The following is a 24,450-nucleotide window of genomic DNA, read 5'->3' on the forward strand; positions in this document are numbered from 1 at the left end:
GGAGGGGAGGGGGTGTCTGCTGGGTCTGGATGGCCTGGTGGCAGGGTCCCAGGTCATCCTGCCCGTCCAATGGCTCCTGTGGAGGAGTGACCTGTTTAGACCAAAAGCTTCTGCTAAAATGACCCCAACACATTTAATTTCTTCAATTGGACTTAATTTCTAAGAATTTGATTCAATTAACTCAGCAGGGATTATGGGGGGAGACCAGGCATGAAAAGGGCACAAGCAACCAAAGGAAAGGCTGTCTTTGGGAGCAATGGCCTGCTCCTGGCTCTGGAGGGTCCTCCTGGGCCTGGCCAGACCCTGGGGAGTGGAGAGAGCATGGGCAGCTTGCTTTGGAGTTCAGTTCTGGGAAGGGAGGGAATTCCTGTTTAGATTCTTAGAATAAGGTGTATAGGCCAGAGATGGAAGGGCCTTTACAACGGAATCCTTTATTACTTCATGCCCTTGACTTGCACTTATTCACTTCACAGGAGGAGTCCCTAATGGGCTGGCTGTCCTCCTCAATGCTGAGTTTGGAGATAAGGGGACTTTCTTCTCAACCTTTCCAACCAAAGGACTTCTCTGAACTCAATTTTCTTCTTCTGTGGCCAGGAGACTCCAGAGGAGTCTATAAGGATAGGCACGGACCCCATAGCCAAATGGGACCAGTACCTGGAAGATTACCTTAACTTTGTATTTGAGAAATGAGTTCTGGGTGAGGGATCAAGGAAGAAGAAAGACACTAACACGACTGTCCCATACAAATCAATGTTTAATAATTTCAGCTTGCCACCAGCTTCCAGCTCCAGTTCCATCCACTAAATGCCCCAGGTTGAGCTATCCATCTAGTGAGCAGAGGTGACCCCACTGCTGATCTCTTAATCTACCCTTGTCCATGGCAGCATGCTGGTGGATTCTCTGGTGCTAGTGCTTATCTGCTCAACGCTGGAGGCAGAACCCTGGTGCCAAGGCAGGGGTGGGAAGGCAAGTATCCCTCCCTTGAAGTTTAAGTGGAACGGTAGCCAGAGAGGTCCCTGTACTTACTCCTAGACTCTTGCTGTGCTGCTTGCTCCCTGCCCTCCTGAGGCTTTAGGAAGTGTTTTAGAAGGGGAGGGTCTCAGAGCAGCAGCTACTCAGGAGGCAGCTCTTGGGTAGGTAGTCCTATGGAGGCTGTTCAGAGGAGGAATCACAGGCCAAATTCTCAAATGTCAAGAGTCTTGCCTGTGGCTCCACCCACAATGCGGGCAGACAGAATGGCCTCTCCATGATGCTCACTGGCCTCTTTCGGACGGAGGGTACGGTGCCCCCAGCAGATTCTCTCTGACCTAGGCACCAAACCACATTAGGAACAGATCCCTCCCAGAGGAAATTCTCAGGCAGGCTGGATGTAAACAACAGCCGGCTGAGGGGGTGGGACACGTGGAGGGAGCTAGGCAGAGGCAGGAAGGCTCCGGAGGAGGGGTGGCTGGGGAGGTGGGGAGGTTGCTGGAAAAGGAACCAGCGGAGTAGGCACCTGAGGGCTCCAGAAAACCTGTCAATGTTTATTTCACACAAACATCCTAAAGACAGTTTAAACCGGATTTGAAAATGAAAAGCTAAAGTTGTGGCCCTAAAGTGCTGATGAGTCAATGGTTGGGAGACAGGGGAAAGGTAACAGGTACTCCTGGTACCAAGACTCAAATCCAGAAAGTGAATACTTCCGTCTCCCAGATAAGTCAGCTTTGGATTTAGAAAACCTTACCCTAAGCCTGAGCTAAGACTCCTAGTGACTGGACAGAGTGACAGCGGGACGGGGGAGACAGATTTCAAGTCCAGCTGAGCCCCAGGCCAAAGGAAGCAGAATTGGTTCCACTACATCTGAGAGCTGTCTGTTTTTCAGAAGCCTTGGAAAGCCCTTGATCCTCACGGTACTGGCATCACCCTAAGGCTTGCCCCAACAGCGCCTGAAAATTAGTCAGTAGCCTCAACTTGTAATCGCAATTGGAAATGTGAAGGGATGTCCAGGGAGCCTTCTCTCTGTGCCCACCCACCCCGCCCCAAATAAGATTATCCCTGGCTTGCCCCTTCTGTCCAAGCTCCCCTGAAGCATGGCCTTCACCCAGAGAACTGGGTGTCCGTGTTGTTCTCCAACCTTGGGGACAGCCCCCTCTCCTCTGACTCCCCCTCCAGCCCAGAAGCCTCATGGGTAAGGGCAGTCAGTGGCTGCTCAGGTTGGCGTGGTCTCAGGAGATAGTGGAGAACTCCTTGAGCAGGACTTCCTGGCTGAGTGTGTGGAAGGCCAGGTTTCTCCGGACGTTGGTGCTAATGGATCGAACCTGGGAAAGTGGGGGAGGTAGGAAGGAGGAGGACACAGGCAGAGAGAAAAGAGGAGAGAGTTGTTACAGACAGTAGAGGGCAGTGTTTGAGACACAAGGCCAAGGTTCAGTGCTAGAAGTTTCTCTCAGGAAATAAACCCTTTGTAGCTATCATCCCTGCAGGCAAATGAGCAAACAGCTCGGTGATAGGGAGGAGAAGAGGATCTGAAAACCTAACGTGGTAGAAGCAAGGAAGGACAGGGCAGGCCTTTGTCCTCGCCTCCGCCTTGCACAAGGGTGATGAAGGAGAAACTGATGCTAGTGGACTCACACTCTGGAACTGCCTCCTTTTGAATGCATTTCTAGTCTTCTCACTCTCCCTTTGTATTTATCTCCTTTTTGGGAAGAACGTTTACAGATGCAGGCCTTGTCTGGAATAGATGACAGGGGTATAATCCAAGGAGGATAATGACCAGGATCAGGCCATATGGCTAGTGAGTCCTAGGCCTGGGGCAGAACCCAGGTTTCTTAATTCCTAGTCCAGCACTCTTCCCATACAACAAATATGCGCTCCTACTTTAAAGGAAAGGCTGGAGTGTACCCTTGCTGTGTCTCTCCTGCTCACCTCACATGTTTTCTACCCACAGACCCAGAACCTTACAGGAAGTGGTCCCTGTGTCAGAGGGGAAAAGATCTATGGAAAACGGGTCAGAGGACTCCCTACTCTGAGCGCATTCTAAGAGGAATCTAGTAGACTCGGGAAGGAGATCCATTCATAGGAAATAGATGTGACTGTTGTATGAGAGAAAGGGGGAGGAGGGAGGAAGGAGAAAAAGAGTGTGTAACTCTGCTGGGCCCCACACTCCAGGGAGTTTTCCTTAAATTTCTGCTTTGCTATGGGCAAGATAATGCAGTCACCAGGCTGGGAGCAGAGGAAAAGGCGGTATGGCAAACAGCAAGCAGCTAAAGCTCATTAGCTCCAAACCCTACCCGACTGTCTCTGCTCCCCTGTGCCAGAGGCACAGGTAGAAGGTAGCAGCTAGTGTCAAAGAGCCTTGAGATAGAGCTTCTCTAATGCTCTTCTCCACAATCATCTTCATCCCCCAATAACTTACTTAGTCTCTTTCTTATGTCTTGGACTCCACATCACCTTAAAGACTTGCCAACTACCCCATACAAATACTCTATTTCCTTATACTAAAGGCTTCCCTTTTACCAGCTAACTCAACCCAGAGTATATGTCTTCCTCACCCCGGGAAGTCCGAAATCCTGGAAATGTCAAGTTGGGCTGTGTTTAGTTTAAGACAGATGAGCTAAAATCCAGTATCTTCATCTCAGAATCAGCAAAGAGTAGTAAAAGCTGGGCTGATGCAATTTCTGCCCAGCAGTGGGCGGTCTGAGGACATGGGAAGTAGGTACCGAGGCCCGTGTGTCCTGGTCTCAGCCCCCAGCCGGGAGTTCATGTGCAACCAGGCAGGCGGAGTGGCAGGACTCCAGGGAAGCTGAGCTTTTCCTGAGAGTAGCTCTGAGCTCTGTGCAGGAGAGGGACCATCAACAGGGAGAGGCCAGTTCTGTGAAGAGATGCTGACTGGGAGGTGGAGTAGGAGGCAGAGCAAATGTTCACTGTACCAGGTGGCCATGGATGGAGGCTGTAGGAAGCTGAGTGATTGGAAAGTGGGAGTGGGGACAGAGAGTGAAGACTGGAGAACTAGGTTTGGGGGGGGGGGGGGAGAGACACTCAGACCAGTTAGGAATTTAGGAAGTGACTGCATAAGGAGGAGGAGAATCAATTATTCTCATTAATTGCTCTCTAGACAGGATAAGGAGTAATGAGCCAGAGATGCCACTGGGAACACATGTCAAACCCCAGGCCCAGCTGGAGCTGTGCAAGGGCTGTCTCTATGGCTGCAGAAGAGAGGTGGGCAATGCTGTCTTGGGCTTCTCACCCTTTCCAACCCGGCACCAGCACCCTGGGGAGTATCTTTTCTCACTGCCTGGTCCTGCGCTGCTTTGGGAGAGAAGTTTGCACATCCCTTAAGTCGTATTTCATCAGCCTTTGGAATACTGCGGTTGTTCTCTAGATGCTCAGCTGCAGAGTAGAACCCAGTGATTGGGAAAGGGTCCCCAGAGGACACAGATAGAGATGGAGCGGGGCAGACTTACCAGCTCTTTGAAGAAGGCAGCTTCCTTGTGCTGCTCCGAATAGCGCTCATACTGGTCCAGGCCGTCCTGTAGCTTCAGTGTGAGTGTGTCATAGTTGGCTCGTACTACCTCCAGCACCTGGGGAGGTCAAGAGCCAGGCAGGGCTTAGTACAGGCAAACCCCATGTTATGTGGCCCCATGCATGCCCCTCCTGCTGCCCTACTGCACTGCTCACTACTTAACACACACACCCCCAAAAATCCCTAAACGTGGTCGCAATTCCTCAGGATTTCGGGATCACGATCTAATCTCTTCCGTTCCCCACTTTTCCTGACTAGTCGAGCCTGGCCACCAAGGCTGTTTACTATGGTTGTGGTAAAAGAGCATGAAAGCGGTGACAGAATAGTGAGCTTCTAAGCTCACCAATGTCCCATAGCAGAAGTGTGTTCTCAGCCACGTCCTGCAGCTTTCTCTGGCCAGGTTGCCACAGCAGCTCTGTAGACTTTGCCAATGTATCCTTCCTTTTTCCCTTTTGGGAACCATATTTCTTCAGTTCTGGGATGTTCCTCAGCACCATCTGCCACTTGTTTTCGTCTCTCAATGCCAACTCAGTCTTCCTGTCTATTGCCTGGATCGAACTTTTGGGTATCCCAACTTTGGGGTGTAGAGAACACTTTCTAGACTAAGCTAGAGATAACCTCATCTTTTGTTCTGATGAGCGGGTCTCTCACCCACCATTCCTCTCTCTGACTTCCTAAGGTAGGGATTCAGACTCAACTGACTCCAGAAACCTTGGATCTCTGTTGTTCCAAAAGGAAGGGACTATCGCCGAAACCGGTTTGGCTCAGTGGATAGAGCTTTGGCCTACAGATTCAAGGGTCCCGGGTTGGATTCTGGTCAAGGGCATGTACCTTGGTTGCGGGCACATCCCCAGTGGGGTGTGTGTGTGTGTGTGTGTGTGCGTGCGTGCAGGAGGCAGCTGACCGATGACTCTCTCATCGATGTTACTGATTCTCTATCCCTTTCTCATCCTCTCTGTGAAAAATCAATAAAATATATTAAAAAAAAAAAAAAAAAAAGGAAGGGACTATCATAGCTGGTCCTGATGTGACTTCAGTTTATAAGATCATGGATTAAAGGCAAGGAAAATTAGGAAGAGAGGCACTACATCAAATTAGAAGAAATGAGCTGGGCAGAAAGGAGAGACCAGGAGAGGAAGTGACTGTTCACTCTGGCACTCTGGGTGGTAGCTATTTTGCAACTTGATCAGACCTGGGAGGGAAGTCTATGATGTCATGGAGAGCTCCCAGCTCAGTAGGAAGCTTAGGAGAATGAGTAATGAGGGAGGCTTAGCTCTAACAGCAGATAAGGGAGAAGGGAATAAGCTAGAGTCAGGACTGGTCAGAGGGATCAAGGATAAACTCCTGGAGGGCGCAAAAGTGCCTCTGAGCTGTTCTCAGCAATTCAGTCTTGTGCCAAGGTATTCACATTTGGTCGCAAACACTTCTGCCTGCCAAGAATTCCTGAGGGGAGAGGATGGGTGGAGAACACGGGGAAGGCTGTGTCCCTGAGTTTGGGGGGGGAGGGACAGCTAGGACAAAAGTCTGGCCCAGGTTCTAGGTAGGATCACTACTCCAGAACTCCTCAGGTGATTTTGCCGATGTATCCCAAGATCCTAGTATGGGCTGGCTCTCTTGCTTCAAATTCCATTTGAAAGCTCTGACAGCAGGAGGACCAGTACCCAGCAATGGCAACAACCCACAAAGAAACCTGGTCCTTTAATACACCTGGGCTGTGTTCATGGCTGGAATATCTATAGCCAAGGTCTTGCCTCCAAGATGGAACCAACAAAAAACAAACAAACAAACAAACAAAAAAAGATGGAACCAACCCCCAGAAACTAGGCAGAATAGAAGAATACATGCTGCCCAAACCCTGAACAATGGCAGCCTCGGCAGCATGGCCTCAGCCTGTCCTGAAGGTGTCAGTTGCCAAAAGACAAATGCCATGCTAAAGCCAATGTCTGAGAAGGTGAGGATGTCAAGAGATGCTCCATCCCAAGAGCCTCACACCTCACACCAGGCTGCCTTGATCACCTGGACTTTCTCTTCTGCCAGGGCAGAATGGAAGCTCCAAGATCTCACTCAGAACAGGGATTTCTCCTTTCCCAGGAAAGCTGGCTTTTGCCAGAACAGCTTCATCAGTTTCTTGCAGGGAGGTGAAAGCAAAGAAGGTCCCTGCACTGCCAGCCCCTTGGAAGAAAACCACTAAGTCTTGCTGAACTTAGTGCATGATCCCAGCTCTCCTCTGGCCAGAACTTACTTCTCTTTGCCCTCTTTTACCCAAGGAAAAGTTGCCCTTCAGTTCACCCAACCTTTGCCATCTCCTGCCCTCATCATTTCTCTTAAGTTCCTAAAAGAAGACATTGTAAGCTCAAGTCAGGGCTCTAGCCCATTCGGGACTTTGGAGCACTGGGTACTTTCCTAGTTTGGGACTTTGCCCTCTGTTAACTCCAGACTTTAGGAACATCCCATTTGGACCTCACACTCAACAATGGCCAGAGATGTGGCAAGGGCAGCACTTAGTCAGAGGGCAACCTCCAGAGCCCTGTGCCTAACAAACTTAGGCTTTACCATAATTTTCAGCCTTGGTCTCTGGCTTCCTGGCCTCATTCTGGCAGAGATCCCTCCCTAATCCATCTTCTAAGTACAAGCCTACCTTCTATCATCAGCTATTGGGCTTGCAGGTTTCCTAGAGCCATGCTCACCACCTCAGCTCAAAGTAGCTCCAAAGTCAGTAAATCACCTGTAAGCCACATGCTCTCTAAGGAGTCCATACCCCTCCCCACCCCCGAGACCATCACCAGACAGAAACGGGAGTCCTGGCAAGAGGCCTGATAGAATGGAACTGGTAGTCCCACTCTTACTATAGGATCTCAGGTAATCTCTTTACCTCTTGGAGCCTTAGCTCTTCTCTCTATAAAATGGAACTTGAATTTGTCTTCCTAAAATGAGATGAGAATAAAATTTTGAGTTCTTTTTTTTTAAAAAAAATATATTTTATTGATTTTGTACAGAGAGGGAGAGAGATAGAGAGTTAGAAACATCGATGAGAGAGAGTCATCAATCAGCTGCCTCTTGCACACCCCCTACCGGGGATATGCCCGCAACCAAGGTACATGCCCTTGACCTGAATCGAACCCGGGACCCTTCAGTCCCCAAGCCGATGCTCTATCCATTGAGCCAAACCAGTCCCGGCTAAAATTTTGAGTTCTTAAAAGTAGCATACAGTTGATGGAAACATTATCATCCCAATGACTAAACAACTAGCTGGCGAGCTCTTGGGACTCCAGAGTAACTGTCTTCACAGCTCACTGCAAACTATCTCAACGACCCTATGTGCATAAATCGTTCTTCATCACAAAGGAACAGCTTCTGGACTTAAGTGGAAGACACAAATGGCCTCAGTTTGGGGAAGAACAAACTGGGGACTGGGGTGAACCCAAACCCCTCCTGTGAGGGGAAGGGCGTGACATAGGCCTTAAGGTCAGTGAGGCCTGAATTTTGGTCCCACTGACCACTAATTAGCTATGTAAACACATAACTTAATGTCTTGGGGCCTGTTTTCTTATCTGCGAAATGGAGATAACACTACCTCACAAGGCTGAAGTGAGAATGAAAAGAGATGATTGTCCAATGTCTGGCACATAATGAATAATCAATTAATAAATGGTTATTAATTTTATGATGAAAGCTTCTTTCTGGTGACAATGAGCATTTGGCAGTTCTTCTTATCCCCAGGCAGAGTTAACCATAAACTGGGAGCTAGGGCCTTCATTCAGGATATGGAGATTCTGGTGAGGAGAAAATCTATTTTCTCTGTTCAACATGAAAGCAGGCTTTCCATAATGACTGTCCTGAGTTAACTGGCAATGTATCAGTCAGAAGTCAGAGAATACTCAACCTTCCCAATCTTGGCAGTGCAAAGGGATACAAGTTATACTGAAGAAAAGCTGATCAGAAATACCCACAGAGGCCAGCCTTGAATCTAACTGATTCTGAGGCTCTTGGTGTCATCAGGAACAGGAAGGAAAGAGGTCCCAGAGCACTAAGTTAGTTCAAAATTGCTGACTAAATTTCAGACAAACTCACACCCTCCCCCTAGCACACACAATAGACATTCCTCACAGTCTATTCAAGAGCCTGTGCCCCATTTTTTTAAAACAGAGCCTTCAAAATGGGAAATAATTTCTACTCTGAAGACAGCAGCAAAGGAGAACAGTCAAGTTGGTAAAGTTCCTGGCAATGGCTATCCAACCTTTATGTCAGAGAGGCTTTGTCCTGTGCCTGAAAAATTGCTTAATCTCAAATCACTGTTGGACTGAATTCCCAGCAGAATGAGAATTAGGGGAGAGCTAAGGAAAAGGATGTGACTTGACAGCAAGCTTGTGTCATTACCTTCTTCTCAGTTTGAACACACCTCACAAGGACATTTCAGAATGGATCAAACCCGGTTTTAAGAAATTAAAACTATGGATTGTGTATTTTGGGAGTAAAGTAACATTATTTCACATTCTTTTAACCTTTTGTTCATCCTTTTCTCCCCCAATGATTTCAGAGAGGAAAGGAGATAGATAAAAACATCAATGATGAGAGAAAATCATCAATTGGCTGCCTCCTGCATGCCAACTACTGGGGTGGGGAGATCAAGCCCACAACCCAGGCATGTGCCCTTGGCCAGAATCAAACCTGAGACCCCTCCATCTGCAGGCCGATGCTCTATCCCTGAGCCAATCCCGCTAGGGCTGCTCATCCTTTTTGTAGGACTTATTTTCAGCATCAGAGCTGAGCCTGAACAATCTGCCCTTGAGGCAGAGCCTAAACTGCGGGTGCCAGAGTCACAGACCTGTCAGAGGTAATGGCTGTCCCTACAGCTGACGTCTCAGGGGCCCTGCTTGCTGATGGAGGATCTTCCTTCAGAATTAGCTGACACAGTAATGCAAAGTGGATGAGGTGGCAGACAAAATAGAAGAGACCTTGGATTCCGTCCTTTTCCCTGTCGTAAAGGTGTGACATGATTTCAGCCTGGCTGCCTATTCACTGGTTAGTCTTGCAGCTGACTCCAATCCACACTCAGTGTTACTGGCTGAACCCTATTATGTGCTTACATCTGTGGGTATGACCTTCACGGTGGTTTATCTTGATTCCCCATTTTGCTAGTTAGCTCCTTAAAGGCGGGACATGGCTGTGAGGGCTTTACAAACTATCAGAGTGCTGAGAACAGTGCTGGGCATACTGTAATGTCCTAACTATAATCTTATTGTGTGACCTTGCTGAGAGATTCCTTTCCTTTCTGGCTGGGCCTGAGTATTACTAAATTAGTCTACAACTATGTTGAATGTTTACTGTTTCTTAGGACTGTTAGGTGCTATGAAAAATCTATAATGTAACAGTGGGTCCCTTCCTTCAGAGTGCCGAGAATCAAGTTGTGACACAATTTCAGTGAGGAAATCAATAGCAGTAGCATGTTTGTTTCTCCAGGAGAGGACCTGCCACTCTGCCTGTCTACAGCTGCTGATGTTTAAACCTTAAAGCAGTGTGTTCTTTCCTCCACAGTATACCCCTCATTGGTGAGCCTGTAAAAGACAGGTCTCTTCCAGAAAGAAAGTCAGGGAGGGGAGCATTTGCTCATTGATGGCAGGAGTTGGAATTTCAGGTCCTAGAAAGCAGTTATCCATGGAGTTATTAAAATGAGAGAGATAATAATAGCAGCTAAGGTTATTAGGCACTTTTTGTGTATCAAGCAGTATGTTTGGCACTTATTTAATCCTCACTATCGGCCCTATATGATAAACATTATCATCCCCATTTTACAGATGAGTAAGCTGAATCTCACCCAGCTCCACCCTGCTAGTAAGTGGTGGAGTTAAGATATGAGTTCAGAAAGGCTGAATCTAGAACTATACCCTTTAACAATGGTATCTTAAAAATTACTAGCTATTGGTTGAAACTCTTTTTCAGAGTCTAGGCACAACTAGACCCAGTGGTGATCCACCATGGTATTTACTTGGAGAACATCGTTGTAGTGCTTCTTTTTAAATTTAATCATCACCCAAGGATATGCCTTTCAATGATTTGAGAGAGAGAGAGAGAAAGAGAGAGGAAGGGTGGAGGGGCAGTTGGAGGGGGAGGGAGAAAATCGACTGGTTGCCTTCCATATAAACCCCAACCAAGGATTGAACCTGCAACCTGGGTATATGCCCTGACAGGAAATCGAACCGGAGACCTTGCAGTGCATGGGCCGATGCTCAACCAACTGAGCCACACTACCAGGGCTTCAGTGCTTCTTGTTTATTTTTAACTAGTCCTAAATTTGGAAGAGTAAATATGGATTATGGAGGAAGAAGAACTGGCTTTTTCCTTTTCTGTCATCATAATTTCCATTCCAAGCTGTCTAATAACTTAGTTGTAAGAATGCTACTGAGAGCTGTCCTTAGACTGGTGAAATCACAAGGTTAGGGACAGACCTTTATTGATTCTGGGAGAAAAGAGGGTTGTTGCCCTTTGGGAGATCCATAACCAGATCTGGGAAGGTCTGCTTTTAGCAAGGTAATGTGGGAGGCTATATGAGCTCCCTTCAGAGAAAATGAAAGATCACAGCTCCAATGTCTCTAGTTTCTTGTGAAGATAACTGAGCATTTCAGCCCTTTAACAAATCCAGAGAAGGGAGTTAGGCAAAGCCCTGAGTAGGTCATTCTCATTTTTACAGGAAGAGTTATCTTCCTTTGAGTCTGAAGACGGCTACCGGGCAGTAGAGAGAAAAAGGTTTCGGTCTTCCTGGCTGAGAAAAGGTGTGCTTGACTTTCATTGTTCCTCCATGGATGACAAGATCTCATTTTGCTTTTACCAAAAATATTGCCTGTAACCACTTGGATCTTCTCCTCTCTGGCAGTCTCCTTTGCCACTGACCATTACTGAGGATTACTCTGTGTTCAGCACTATTTCTTCTAGAGATAGGACATTATGCGAGAGCAACAAATAGTTTAGAGTCATGGTATGGAGAGCAAAACTGATTATTCAGACTGGTTCTGTGGGCACATGGATAGGTTTGTCCCAAATCTGGAATAATTGTAAGGGACGAACATCACTTCCCAACAACTTTCTATGGAACGGAATCTTTAATTATTTTTTTCATCATCAGCCTGCAGAATAAGAGTTACCACTCAGCTTCCTCTAATTGATGGGAGAGAGAAGCAAAGGCAACGTTTAGACTTATGCCTGGTGATGCTCGTTTGTGGTTTCAGAGCTTGATCTCTCAAGCCGTACTTTCCTGCCTTGTGGAAGAAATGAGGCCCAAAAATCATCCACTCTAACTAGTGAATAAATATCTGAAATAAATCACATGGCAGTGGGATTATCATGAAAAATCCTTTAAAAGCCTGCATCTTCTTTCTTCCTTTAAACTACTATGTCTGTTTCAAATCATCCAGGGATTATTTTTTCTATGATTGGGGATTTGGCTAGATTAAAGTAGAAGAGCATGGAAAGTTGGCCCTGAGGTAGGAGCATTCATGTAGAAGGGATTCACTGAATCATTTTAACACCCATCCACCCAAGCCTGGAGATCATCTGACAGCTGTGGCTAAAGAAGCCCAATAGATTAAAGACCTCTGAATTTCAAGCCTCTAAATGGGTATTAAGTAATTAAAATAGCAAGCCAAACCAGATTTTGCTGATAATGAATTTGGAGTGGTCTATAAAGTTTTGTTGGTGGTTTACACCAACCAGGACAAGGCTGAGCAGGGTCTTCACCTGCTACTGGTGGAAACTGAGAATCCCTGGAGCTCTGAAGCTCGAACATCAAGCCAGACTTTACCAGGTTACCTTCCCAGCTCTCCAGAGAGCACGCCTGCCAGTTCCTAGAACTGAATTTGATTTCCTTGAAAGTTTGTTCTCTAAGAGTCCAAGTTTGGCCCGTAAACTCAGGAACGTGCCCCAGTACAGGAAGAACCCTGGATGAGGATTAAGAACCCTGGATGTTTTATAATTCCAGCTTTTTCCTTTGGGTAGTTTACAATCTTTCTGGACATCTGTTTCTTCATACGTGAAATGAGGGCCATGAATTAGGTAGGTGCTTTCAAAGGTTCCTTGCAAAACTATTGTTTCTATGATTTTATCCCTATGGTAACACTTTGCCAAAAAGAAGTATGGTTGCCTTCCATGTCATTATCCTCAATTATTAGTGTTACTTCCATACCCTCCTGGCCATCCTTTAACCACCTGATTCAACTTATTTGAATACATCAAATACTTTCTCTTTCCATTTTTCTTCTTTGTTCCCATAGCCTGCATTCATTTGGCACCTTTGTATTTGCTAGATGCTATCACTTATATTTTTGTTTATTTTGTATATTATCTCTTTTCAAAATGTTTTTATTGGTTTTAGAGAGGAGGGGGGGGGAGAGAAACATGGATGTGAGAGAAACTTCGATCAGATGTCTCATACACGCCCCATAGTAGGGATTGAGGCCACAATAGTCATGTGCCCTGACCAGGAATACAACAGGCAGCCTTTTGGTGCATGGGACAAAGCTCAACCAACTGAGCCATATCAGTTAAGGCATATATTATCTCTAAACTTCATAATATTAGAAAATATTATGAATAATAATGACGACTATTTTACAGATAAAGAAACCAAAGTTCAGACAGATCAAGATCATATAACTAGTAAATGATGATTTTTTGAACCCAGGTTTCTGATTCCATAGCCTCTTTTTCATTACCTCCCACTACAATCTTCTTGCTACTACTATGTTCCATGTTTATTTCCTATTTTATAAAAAGTCTCAGTAAATTTCTCTATTGTTTATCTTGTGGTTTCCATCCTCATTTGACAGCTTTGCAGAGAAGGCTATACATGTTGTCTGGACTGGGAGTGGGTCGATGGCAGTCTTAAATAATCTCCCCTGATAGGTTATACTGAAGATGTCAGATCAAACTGAGAAGGTGGTAATGAACACAAGCTTTCTGTCAGGTTACATCCTTTGCCTTAGCTGTCCCCTAATTCTCATTCTGCTGGGAATTCAGTCCAACAGCAATTGAGACTAAGCAATTTTTCAGGCACATGGCAAAGCTCTCTCACATCAAGGTTGTATAGCCACTGTTAGGAACTTTTCCAAATTTAAAACTGAGAAAGAAGATAATAAACTATTTTAAGCAAAAAATAATAGTAATGTACTGTGAAATTGATAACAAACCTTAAGAAAATTGTATAACAACACTAGTACAAAGAATAGAAGGGGGATAAATGGAAATAAACTATTGCAAGATTATTATATATTACATGAAGTCATATATGTTACATGAACATTATTTTGGAGGTATATTGCAATAAGTTTAAAGATGCATATTATAAGCCCTAGAGCAGGCGTCTTCAAACTACGGCCCGCAGAGGAGTCTGATCCGGCCCACCAGGTTTTTTGGGCAGTGAGCGCAGCCAAGGTGTTACAGTAGGAATTAGTAGTTCATATAGTCCGGCCCTCCAGCTCTCTGAGGGACCGTGATCTGGCCCCCACTTTAAAAAGTTTGAGGATGCCTGCCCTAGAGCAAAAACTAAAAAAATAAAATGAAGAGATATAGCTAAAAAGCCAATAGTGAACATAAAATGGAGTACTAAAAAGTATACTCAATTAATCCAAGAGAAAACAGAAAAACACAAAAGAATAAAGAACAGATGGGAGAAATAGAAAAAAAAAAAGATGGCATATTTTAACTCAGCCATATTGATAAATTAAATGTAACCTCTAATTAAAAGGCAGAGATTGTTAAACTAGATATAAAATCACAATTCAACTATGGGCTGTCTAAAAGAAATCCACGTAAAATATAAAGACAGATATGTTGAAAGTAAAAAAGAGATAAAAAGATACGTTATAAAACACTAATTGAAAGAAAGTAGATTTACTGCATTAATATATGACAAAGGAGACTTCAACACAAGGAATTTATCAGGAATAATGAGTGAAATTTCATAATGATAATGGAACAATATTATCAGTGTTAATTCTCCCCAAGGTTGATCTATAAAGTTAATGTAATTACCAACAAAATCTTAACAGCCTCTTTTTTGTGTGTGTGTGTGTGTGTGGTGGTGGTGGTGGTGGTTACATAAATATATTTTATTATATGTTAATTATACCTTAATAAAGTTAAATAAAAAGTCATGACAAGCAAAAAAAAAAATGCTATGGCAGTAAATTTGTCTTTTTTTTTTTTGAGAGAAAGGGAGAGAGAAATAGGAACATAATGATGAGAGGGAATCATGGTTTGGTTGCCTCCTGCACATTCCCTACTGGGAATGGAGCCCGAAACCCAGCACTTGCCCAACTGGAATCAAACCACACCCCCTGGTTCATAGGTCAATGCTCAACCACTGACCCACACCAGCTGGGAAAGTTTATGTCTCTTTTTTGGTCTTACTATTTCATTTTTGGTTGGGGCAAGAATGATTCAGACTGATATATCAGTCACTCTAAGCTAAGAGTTCTTAGAGTTTCAACAATGTCGATTCCCCTCATTGTACTCCTCCCCTCCACTTCACCAGTGGCATTCTTCCCTGACAAATGAAATGGACTCTGGGTAGCAATCAACAATGTTTGAAATAATATTCAGCTGGGTACTAGCCACATGAGTTGTTGCTTTTTTTTAAGTGAGTGCACTTAAACTGGCCTTTCTGACAAAATCATTTGCCAACCCTAGGGATTTATGCCATGGACAACTAATGAAGATTCTACTTTTGCCTTTTTAATGAAACTGAGGCAGGGATAAAAGATATGGCTCTCCATGTGGAAACTCACTCCAAATAGGGATCATCAGCCAACCTTTTATGGATTTATAATGAGGCAGTGTTTCACCAGGGTACAAGGAGAGCAGGGAGGTTATTTGTCCTCCTTATGCTTGTAAAGAGTCAGGTGGGGCTGCTGTAAGCATGCTAAATATATCACCGAGGGAGGTCTACAGGGAAGCACACAGGCAAAGAGGTCCGAGCAAGAAAGTAGTGATCCTGACTCTTATACCAAGAAGTCCTCAAGGATGGGCAAGTATGAGTTTTGTATTTTTATAGCCCCTGGCTTGGCACACAGCAGATACTTCTGTTCTTTTGCATAGAAAAGAAATAATAAAATCTGGGAACTTGAAGCTAGAGCACCCATTATTCCTTCTCTTACTGCACTGACCAAGGACATCCAGAAACAGAGGATTCTCACATCAAAGCAGGATCTGAGATATTCTTGGAAGGCAAGAATTGGTTCTTTTTCAGAACACTTTTTCAAAGTAGTTGAAAAAAGAAAAGAAGCCAATAGCACAGGAATTAGAAGAGATAGCAACCTGAAAATAAAATCATAGACTTCTTTGAGGGAGCATCCCTCTCTGGGTGCTTATGGTGACTTTCTATCCAAGACAACCTGCATCTCCAGGGCACAGTTATCCAATATATGTGTTTGGAAACAAGGACCTAAAAATGGACACAAATCTCTTAAGCTAGAAAAGATAATACCTTTTAAAAGAGAATTATTTCCTCTATACTGGCACCCTGCATATAGAATACAGAAGTTTTTTTTCCCCCTTTCTATTTGCAAATCATATGGTTGAGGACCAAACACAATTTCAGAGCCAATGTAAGTTGGCCAGTTCTCCCTGTCTATCCATGTCTTTTAAGCCTGCTACTAAGGGCTCTCTACTGCCCTGAGATTTACTGATCTGACCGTGCCCTTCAGCAAGATGGACCAGATAATGAACCTCACAGTGGGTGATTAGAGAGGGGCCATCAGTTGGTTAAAGGAGTGGTGACAGTGCCTTTCTTTAATTTCCCTAGGCAGTTGCCCCACCTCTCTTACGTTATTTGGTTGAAGCCCTAGACACTCCTTGTGAAGCTTTTCTTTGCACTAATTACAGATCCAACATGCCCGGGCCTTTACTCTGCACAGCAAGGCATGCAATCACACTAAAAAGCGGCCAAGGTAATGGGGGTGGGGAACATGATGCACTAACACCACATCAGGCCTTCTCCTTCTCTCTGGTTTATTGCAGTGGGACCACTCTGCCCAGCTCAAACCAAGATGCAGATTTCTTTGTTCTCCCCATGTGAGGTTTCTTCCAATTTTAGTGTATGTGCTGCCGAAGGGAGTACCCATGTGAGGTTTCTTTCCTTGGAAACATATCACTTCTCAGGAAAGGAGACAGAAAACACATTCAACATGGGGTCTCTGCCTCTCTGCCTAACCTCACTTATCTGTCCCTCCCTAACAGACAGTTCTTCACAGAAATCCATCTGTGGGCTCTCTAGTTACCCTTCTAGCTGACTGGGTCATATTTAAAACTGCATTTTTCGAGAGAATCCAAGATGGCTGCTCAGGTAGACACCTAGCCGCAGCTGCACACAACAATTTCAAAATACAACTAAAATATAAAATGGACATTACCCAGAACTACAGGAAAGTCGACTGACTGGAGAAATTCTACAATGAGAAGCAAGGAGAAAACCAGAAGGAAGCGCGGAGGAGCTGGAAAAGCCTAAGGTACAGAGAAACGTGCGGCGCGCAGAGAGGACAGAGCCGGAGAGGAGGGAGGCGGAGTGCCTGGCTGGCGTTCCCTAGTGGGAAGGAGATAAAACTCCGACTGTGCTGGGCCCCCGACTGCTCTAAACCCCAGTTTTAGGCCAGACCCCGGGGACCCAGGCTCATCCATAGGGAGCCGGGCTGCGAGGCAGAACCCCGGGGAGAGGCGAAAGGAGGTCCCGGAGGCGCGCACACTGCGTGCAGAGAAGGGACGGTCGGCTGTGCCGCGGGATTGCCCTGGCGGGAAGGAGACAGGGGCTCCAGACTACTGTGAACGCCACCTCCAACTGAACTGAACCCCAATTCCGGGCTCATTGTGGGAGAGCATAGACTGTTTGGCAGCAGGCGAAAATCGAGGGCACCTATCTCTCAGAGGCACTTTGCAGCGAGTACTGAAGGACCCTGGGGATTACTGAGACCGCATAGGGCGGGGCTGACGGAAGCCAAGGCTGTAGGCCACATGTGTCAAACACAAGGCCCGCGGGCCAAATCCGTCCCGCCAGGCCTTGCAATGTGGCCCGCACTGCGCTGTCATCACTGCACTCCGCTGCGTTTCCATCACAATGACAGTTTATGACTGTTCAGTAAACCATTCGGCCCGCGATTTAGGCTGGATTTTAGATTTTGGCCCCTTCTCTGATTGAGTTCGACACCCCTACGTGTAGGCTCCACCCTGAAACCCCGCCCCATCTGTAGCTGCGAAATGCGACAACGAAATAGATCACAAACGAAAGAAATGGAGGACAAAAAGCAACTGGATATAGAGTTCAAATCTAGACTTATAAAGTTTTTCAAGAATTTCCTAGAAAAGATGGATAAGACCTATGAGGATATGAAAAGAGATCAACTAGAATTAATAAGGAATCAAAAAGAAATGATAAGGGATCAACAAGAAATAATAAGAGATCAACAAGAAATGATAAGGGATCAACAAGAAATAAAGAATACATTGTCTGAAATAAAAAATATTATACAGAGTCCTAAAAACAGAATGGAAGATTGCAAGAATCAAGTCAAAGAGTTGGAACATAAAGAGCCAGATGACACTCCTCCACAGAAGCTAGAAGGCAAGAAAATCCAGAAAATTGAAGATAATGTAAGAAACCTCTGGGACAACTTCAAGCGAACCAACATCAGAATTATGGGGGTCCCAGAAGATGAGAGAGAGCAAGATATTGAAAACATACTGAAAGAAATAGTGACAGAAAACTTTCCCCACCTGGTGAAAGAATTAGACTTACAAGTCCAGGAAGCACACAGAACTCCAAACAAAAGGAATCCAAAAGAGGACCACACCAAGACAAATCATAATTAAAATTCCAAGAGCAAAAGACAAAGAGAGAATATTAAAAGAAGCAAGAGCAAAGAAGGTAGTTACCTATAAAGGTGCACCTATACGATTGTCAGCTGATTTCTCAACAGAAACCATGCAGGCCAGACGGGAATGGCAAGAAATATTCAAGGTGATGAATAGTAAGAACCTACAGCCAAAGATAATCTATCCAGCAAAGCTATCACTCAGAATCGAAGGTCAGATAAAGAGCTTCACTAATAAAAAAAAGCTAAAGGAGTTCATCACCACCAAACCAGAATTATATGAAGTGCTGAAGGGGGTTCTTTCAGAAGATAAAGTAAATAAAGATAAAAATTATGAACAACAAATACGTAACTATCAACAAGTGAATCTAAAAACCAAGGAAATTTTAAAAAAAATCTGATGAACAATATTAACTGTTGAATATAATAGAATCAGAGGTATGGAAAGGGAGTGAACTGACGATTCTTGGGGAAAAGGGGAGAGGGGGTTGTGGGAAGAGACTGAACATAAACTGTGCACCTATGGATGAGGACAATGGGGAGTGGGGAAAGGGCAGAGGGTGGGGTGGGAACATTTGTAATAATATGAACAATAAAAATTTATTTTAAAAAATTTATTAAAAAAAATAATAAAATAAAATAAAACTGCATTTTTCCTTGGGCAGGATCACTGAGAAAGGTCAAAGTGCTATTATGGTACTTGCAAAAATACTTTCAATTAACACTTACTAGTATACTGAAGATAAGTTTGCATAGGAACACTTCTGGCCTCTGATGTTACCACAGTGGCAAACCATGCTTTTCTGAGGATCTTACACAGTTTTAAGCTACCTCTTTGGGAAGAGGTCTTGATGGAAACAAAACAAATGTTCCCAAAGATCTATTTGGAAGGAAGGAGGTGGCTAAAATCAAATGGAAGAAGGAAGTCCCACCCGTATATTCTCATCTAATAACTGGGGTATAAGATCCTTCTTAGGTTAAGAAAGTAAGGACTGTTGTCTCCTGTAACCTCTTGAAAAGCTGACAACTACTGGAATTCCTACAACTCCAACTCTATTCTTCCTATGCACTGCCAATGATGCTTCACTGGCAATGAAGCCTGGCTGAGGAAGACCAGAAGTTTATGTAATGGACATTTCAAAATTCGTACTTAGTTGGAGAAAATGCTGACAGTGGCAGAGAAGAATAAGCTGTGCTCTTCACCAGTGATCTCAGCATTCATCCAGCTTGGCTCTGGGGCATTAATTTTGAGTTTTCATTTTGCCTTTTTAAAAAAACAAAATGGAACTACTACTTTAAAACCTATTAAAATTCAGTGTGCCAAGTTTTACATTCTGACTCACATAAGTATATTATCTATTAAAATAAATAAATAAAACCTAAAAAATCACCATCTCCTTTAGTGTGTAGAAAAGTTTTATTTCTCATTCCTGATATGCTTAGATGGAATAAAGAGACTCTTCTTTCACTTGTATTATAAAGTTATCACACTGTGCCAGGAGCCTCTATTTAGGCATTTCTGCCTAAACTGGCAGCAAACTCACCAGGCCTCTGTGTTCAGTGCTTTTCCCCCTCAACTGAATGGGTCCTTCCCAAACCAGGACCTTTCCCAGCCTTCAGGAATGAGCCCTATTATCTCCACTCTTCCTGTTTCTCCAGCCACTTTCCTATCCCTGGCTAGCCTCTTCCTCTAGATCAGAGTTCTCAACCCTTCTGATGCCACGACCCTATAATACAGTTCCTCATGTTGTGGTGACCACCAACCATAAAATTATTTTCGTTACTACTCCATAACTATAATTTTGCTACTGTTATAAATCGCAATGTAAACATCTGTGTTTTCCGATGGTCTTAGGCGACCCTGCTAGCGGTTCTCAACCTGTGGGTTTCCTGACAAAAGTACAGGAAACTGAATTACGGCTACTGTGGGAGTCTGAAATCTCAGCTCTCCAGCAAATGTCTCTGCCAAGGCTGTCTTGAACGGCGGTTAAGACCCTGCTCCAGGTTGAGAAATCATCATAGGGGCTCTCAGCCTGGGCTGCTCAGAGGCCTCAATTGCCTGGGCGAGAACTTTATATAGATTGCTGCTCCCCTGGGGAAAGTGAAGTATACTCACCTTCTGCTCAGAAAGCCTCAACACACAGCTTTACAGCCCCCTTCTCCCAGTCTCCCTCAACCACCAGGGGGCTGGCCAATGCACGCTTGGCCTATGAGAGCTGAGGGTTTAATTTTCAACATTCAAGTTAGGGCCACTTAGCTTCATGGTGGAAGCATTCACACACAAGGCTACAGAACAGCTCCCTTCCCAACACTCACCCCCTCATATTCCAGTTGTTAAACATTTACTAGCACACCAAGGGCCAACAACTCTGAAGCTGAAGCATTAGGCTCCGTTTTCCTCATAAGCCTTGAAGCTCTTAGGATATTTCTCCAAGATCTTTCTGGGCTTTCTCCAAGATGTTCCCAAATAATGGGTGCCACCCAGGGCCCCAAACGTTTGCATCACAAATTAGGGCTTTTCTCTTATTCTTTTTTTTTTTTTTTATAATATATTTTATTGATTTTTTACAGAGAGGAAGGGAGAAGGATAGAGGGCTAGAAACATCAATGAGAGAGAAACATCAACCAGCTGCCTCCTCCACACACCCCCACTGGGGATATGCCCGCAACCAATGTAAGTACCCTTGACCGGAATCGAACCTGGGACCTTTCAGTCCGCAGACTGATGCTCTATCCAAAACCGGTTTTGACTTTTCTCTTATTCTTATTTCATTCCTCTCTGGGAAGATAAAGCTGGGTTTCATTAGGGTTTGTAAACACAGCAGTTATACTTAGGATTAGGAGAAAGTAAAGAAGGGTTAGAAAGACCACTAATAGATGGAAACAATACTTACCTTCCAATGCAACCTTCACTCATTCAGCTGGGAAGCGTTTCTTGTCTATTTTCCTAATTTACTTTAACCTACTACCCAAAATGAATTATATTCTGTTTTGTCATAATACTTTTGAAGATACCTTCTGTAATGTACATTATACAGGACTCCTCTGAATCTAATATCCAAAGCTCTAGTGAAAGTGGAAATTTAAATAATGGGAGGTGAAACTCCATAAAATTCCTAATGTAGAAAATTTATGAATTTGGGTATTCTATGGTTCTTGACATATGAGGTACCTGCAGACCACCTGATCATACCAGAAAATTCCAAGGTATGTATGTAGAGAAATTTTTAGCAGGCCACTTGGCTGAAAGAAACACCACCTTCAAGACAGATTTGACCACTCTTCAAAACAAAAAGTAGAGCGGTGGTTGTCAAAGTGAGAGATGGGGAGTGGGGGAGTTGTTCAATGAACAGTTTCAGTTTCGTGAGATGTAAAGGTTCTCAGTGAACAAAGCATTGGTCTGTGGACTGAGGGGTTTCAGATTCGATTCCGATCAAGGGCACATGCCCAGGTTGCTGGCTCAATCCTAGGTGGGGGGCGTGTAGGAGGCAGCTGATCAATGATTTTCTCTCATCATTGATGTTTCTCTCTCATTCCCTTCCTCTCTGAAATCAATAAACATACATATATATTTTAAAAGTTCTGGGCAGCTGAAACTGGTTTGGCTCAGTGGATAGAGCTTCAGCCTGAGGACTGAAAGGTTCCGGGTTCAATTCCAGTCAAGGTCATGTACCTTGGTTGCAGGGGTATGCAGGAGGCAGCTATCGATGCTTCTCTCTTATCGATGTTTCTAACTCTCTATCCCTCTTCCTTCCTCTCTGTAAAAAATCAATAAAATAAATATTAAAAAAAAGTTCTAGAAATTGCACAACAACGTGCTTATATTAATACTACTATACTGTACACTTAAAAATAGTTAAGATAGTAAATTTTATGTGATTTTTAATAAAAATTAAAGTAAAAAAGAGATAGGCTTGTCCATTAGGTCTTATCACATGCCTAGCATTGACGCTGGCTCATACCAGGCCCTTGCTGAATGCCTGTAAATTAAATGATAGGCAGTGCAATTAGGACAGGGATGAGAGTCCGTGCAGTAGGGATTATAGAAACTGTGATAATTTAAATGACTGAATTATATTTCTAAATCACCCAGCCTCTGGATACCCTGTGACCCAGGGATAAGACTTACAGAAACTCTCAGACTTTTCATTCTTTCTGTCCTTTTTAGGTCCCTGACTTGGAGTACATTTTATAATCTATGCCTCTTGCTGAAACCGGTTTGGTTCAGTGGATAGAGTGTCAGTCTGCAGACTGAAAGGTCCCAGGTTCGATTCCGGTCAAGGGTACGTACATTGGTTGCAGGCACATCCCCGATGGTGGGGGGGGGGGAGAGTGTGCAGCAGGCAGCTGGTTGATGTATCTTTCTCATCGATGTTTCTAGCTCTCTATCCCTCTCCCTTCCTCTGTGAAAAATTAATAAAATATATAATCTATGCTTCTTTATCCAATTCCTATTCCCTCTTCTTTCAAGTCCCAACTCAAGTCTTCTCTCTTCTATATGGCCTTTCCTGACCACCACAACTTGCAGAGATATTTCTCTAACCTAAACTCATAGATCTTACTACTAGGACTGCTCAGCTATGACAATAAGTTGCCTTAAGCCATCTCTTGCACTTACTTATTTCATCCTTTGAGAACAAAGGCCCTTTTCCATACTTCAGTATCCCTCAAATGCTTAGCTCAATCTAAAGCACAGCAGACATTAAAAGCTAAAATAGTGATTCCGAATGAAGGCTGAAGAAAGCAAGAGTAGGCCAATCACTTACTTGCTTTCCAGTGGGATATTTCAAAGGAATAAAATTGGTCATGAATGTGACTGAAAGCTTAAGGATCAGATACTTAGAGAAGGCTTTGACTTGAATCTTAAATTGCCACTATGTACTCTAGCTAGTCAGGGCTCTAGAGAATCTTATGTAAAGTTCTGCTATGAAGCCTTCTCTTGCCTGTAAGGAAATTATATTGATTGCCTATAAATCAATATGTTATACCATTTGTAAATCAAAACAAATAGTGAATAGCCTAAAAGGAGCTCAAGACCCTCGATGGGCATTTTAAAAATCTAAGGGCTTTTGGGGCAAGGAAAGTATGAGATAGTATTCAAGGCAGCCTGAGTTTCAAAGACTGTTTGGGAATTTTAAGAAAGATGAGCCCTCTTCAAGGAGGGAATAAAAAAGGACATATAAATAATTTTAAACACTATTTCAGAGTGTACAATAATTATCTAAAGCCTATTTTTGGACCTTAGGTTAAGAACCTGTGAAGAGTTCACGACAGACCTCTTGAGTGTGGACTCATTTCTAATATGATCTAGCCAATATTAATAAACTATTTTTCCTAATTTGAAAAGCAAGAATAAAAGAGAGGGAGGAGTATATAAGAGTTTGGGGCAGGCCAGATAGAGAGGAGAACCCCTTGAAGAGCTTTTATTTCAACAGTTCTATAAAGGGAGCATTGCATCATCAAAACAAGATGTCCTCAAAGCAACCAAACCCAAGACTTAGACCGGAGTCAAAGAGTTTCTCTTAAATACTTTCCATCTACATTTATTTAGAACAGACAAAAGGGTCACATTTATGAAACACAGGTTGGTGACTCAGCTATCCTCATACTAGGAGAATGAAAATCAGGCCACTAGTGGGAGGAGAAGCATATCAAATGATTGTCCAGCTAAGGACAGGTCCTTAACAACAAGCCATACTGGGAAGAGAAAGGAACTAAACCTCAGCTGAGGATGGGCAAGGAGCCTGAAGGGCAATTTTTACAAGATGTACTAGAGATAAGCAAACCCAGTAGGAAACAAACTGGGGAGTAGTTTCACAGTTCTTGGAAAAATAAGCTGCATCTTCTCCATAATCGTGATTCATAAAGATATGTGAAATACAAAATGGTCAAATACCCTTATATTATTATCACATACAAATTACTTATATTACCACATACAAATATTAACTTAAAATGGATCAAAGACTTAAATGTAAGAGCTAAAACTATATAACTCTTAGATGAAAACATAGGAGAAAAGCTTCATGACATCGCATTTGGCAATGATTTCTTAGATATGACATCAGAAGGGTAGTCAACAGGTCAGCCAGTCTGGCT

General features: G+C 43.9%; 1 protein-coding gene across 4 annotated transcripts in view; it reads right to left on the reverse strand.

The window, feature by feature from the left end:
- Window positions 1-736: 736 nt before the first annotated feature.
- Window positions 737-24,450, reverse strand: part of ARMH3 (armadillo like helical domain containing 3) — a 147,266-nt gene continuing 123,552 nt past the window's right edge. For all 4 annotated transcript variants that reach the window (XM_036437870.2, XM_036437871.2, XM_036437872.2 and 1 more), the window contains 2 exons: window positions 4,440-4,556; window positions 737-2,297 (listed from right to left, as the gene is read on the reverse strand). In XM_036437870.2, coding sequence (XP_036293763.1) covers window positions 2,205-2,297; window positions 4,440-4,556 — 210 coding nt within the window. In that variant the 3' untranslated portion in view covers window positions 737-2,204. The remainder of the gene's footprint in view (window positions 2,298-4,439; window positions 4,557-24,450) is intronic.

Source organism: Pipistrellus kuhlii, unplaced genomic scaffold (assembly GCF_014108245.1).
Source record: "Pipistrellus kuhlii isolate mPipKuh1 unplaced genomic scaffold, mPipKuh1.p scaffold_m20_p_15, whole genome shotgun sequence".
NCBI lineage: Eukaryota > Metazoa > Chordata > Mammalia > Chiroptera > Vespertilionidae > Pipistrellus > Pipistrellus kuhlii.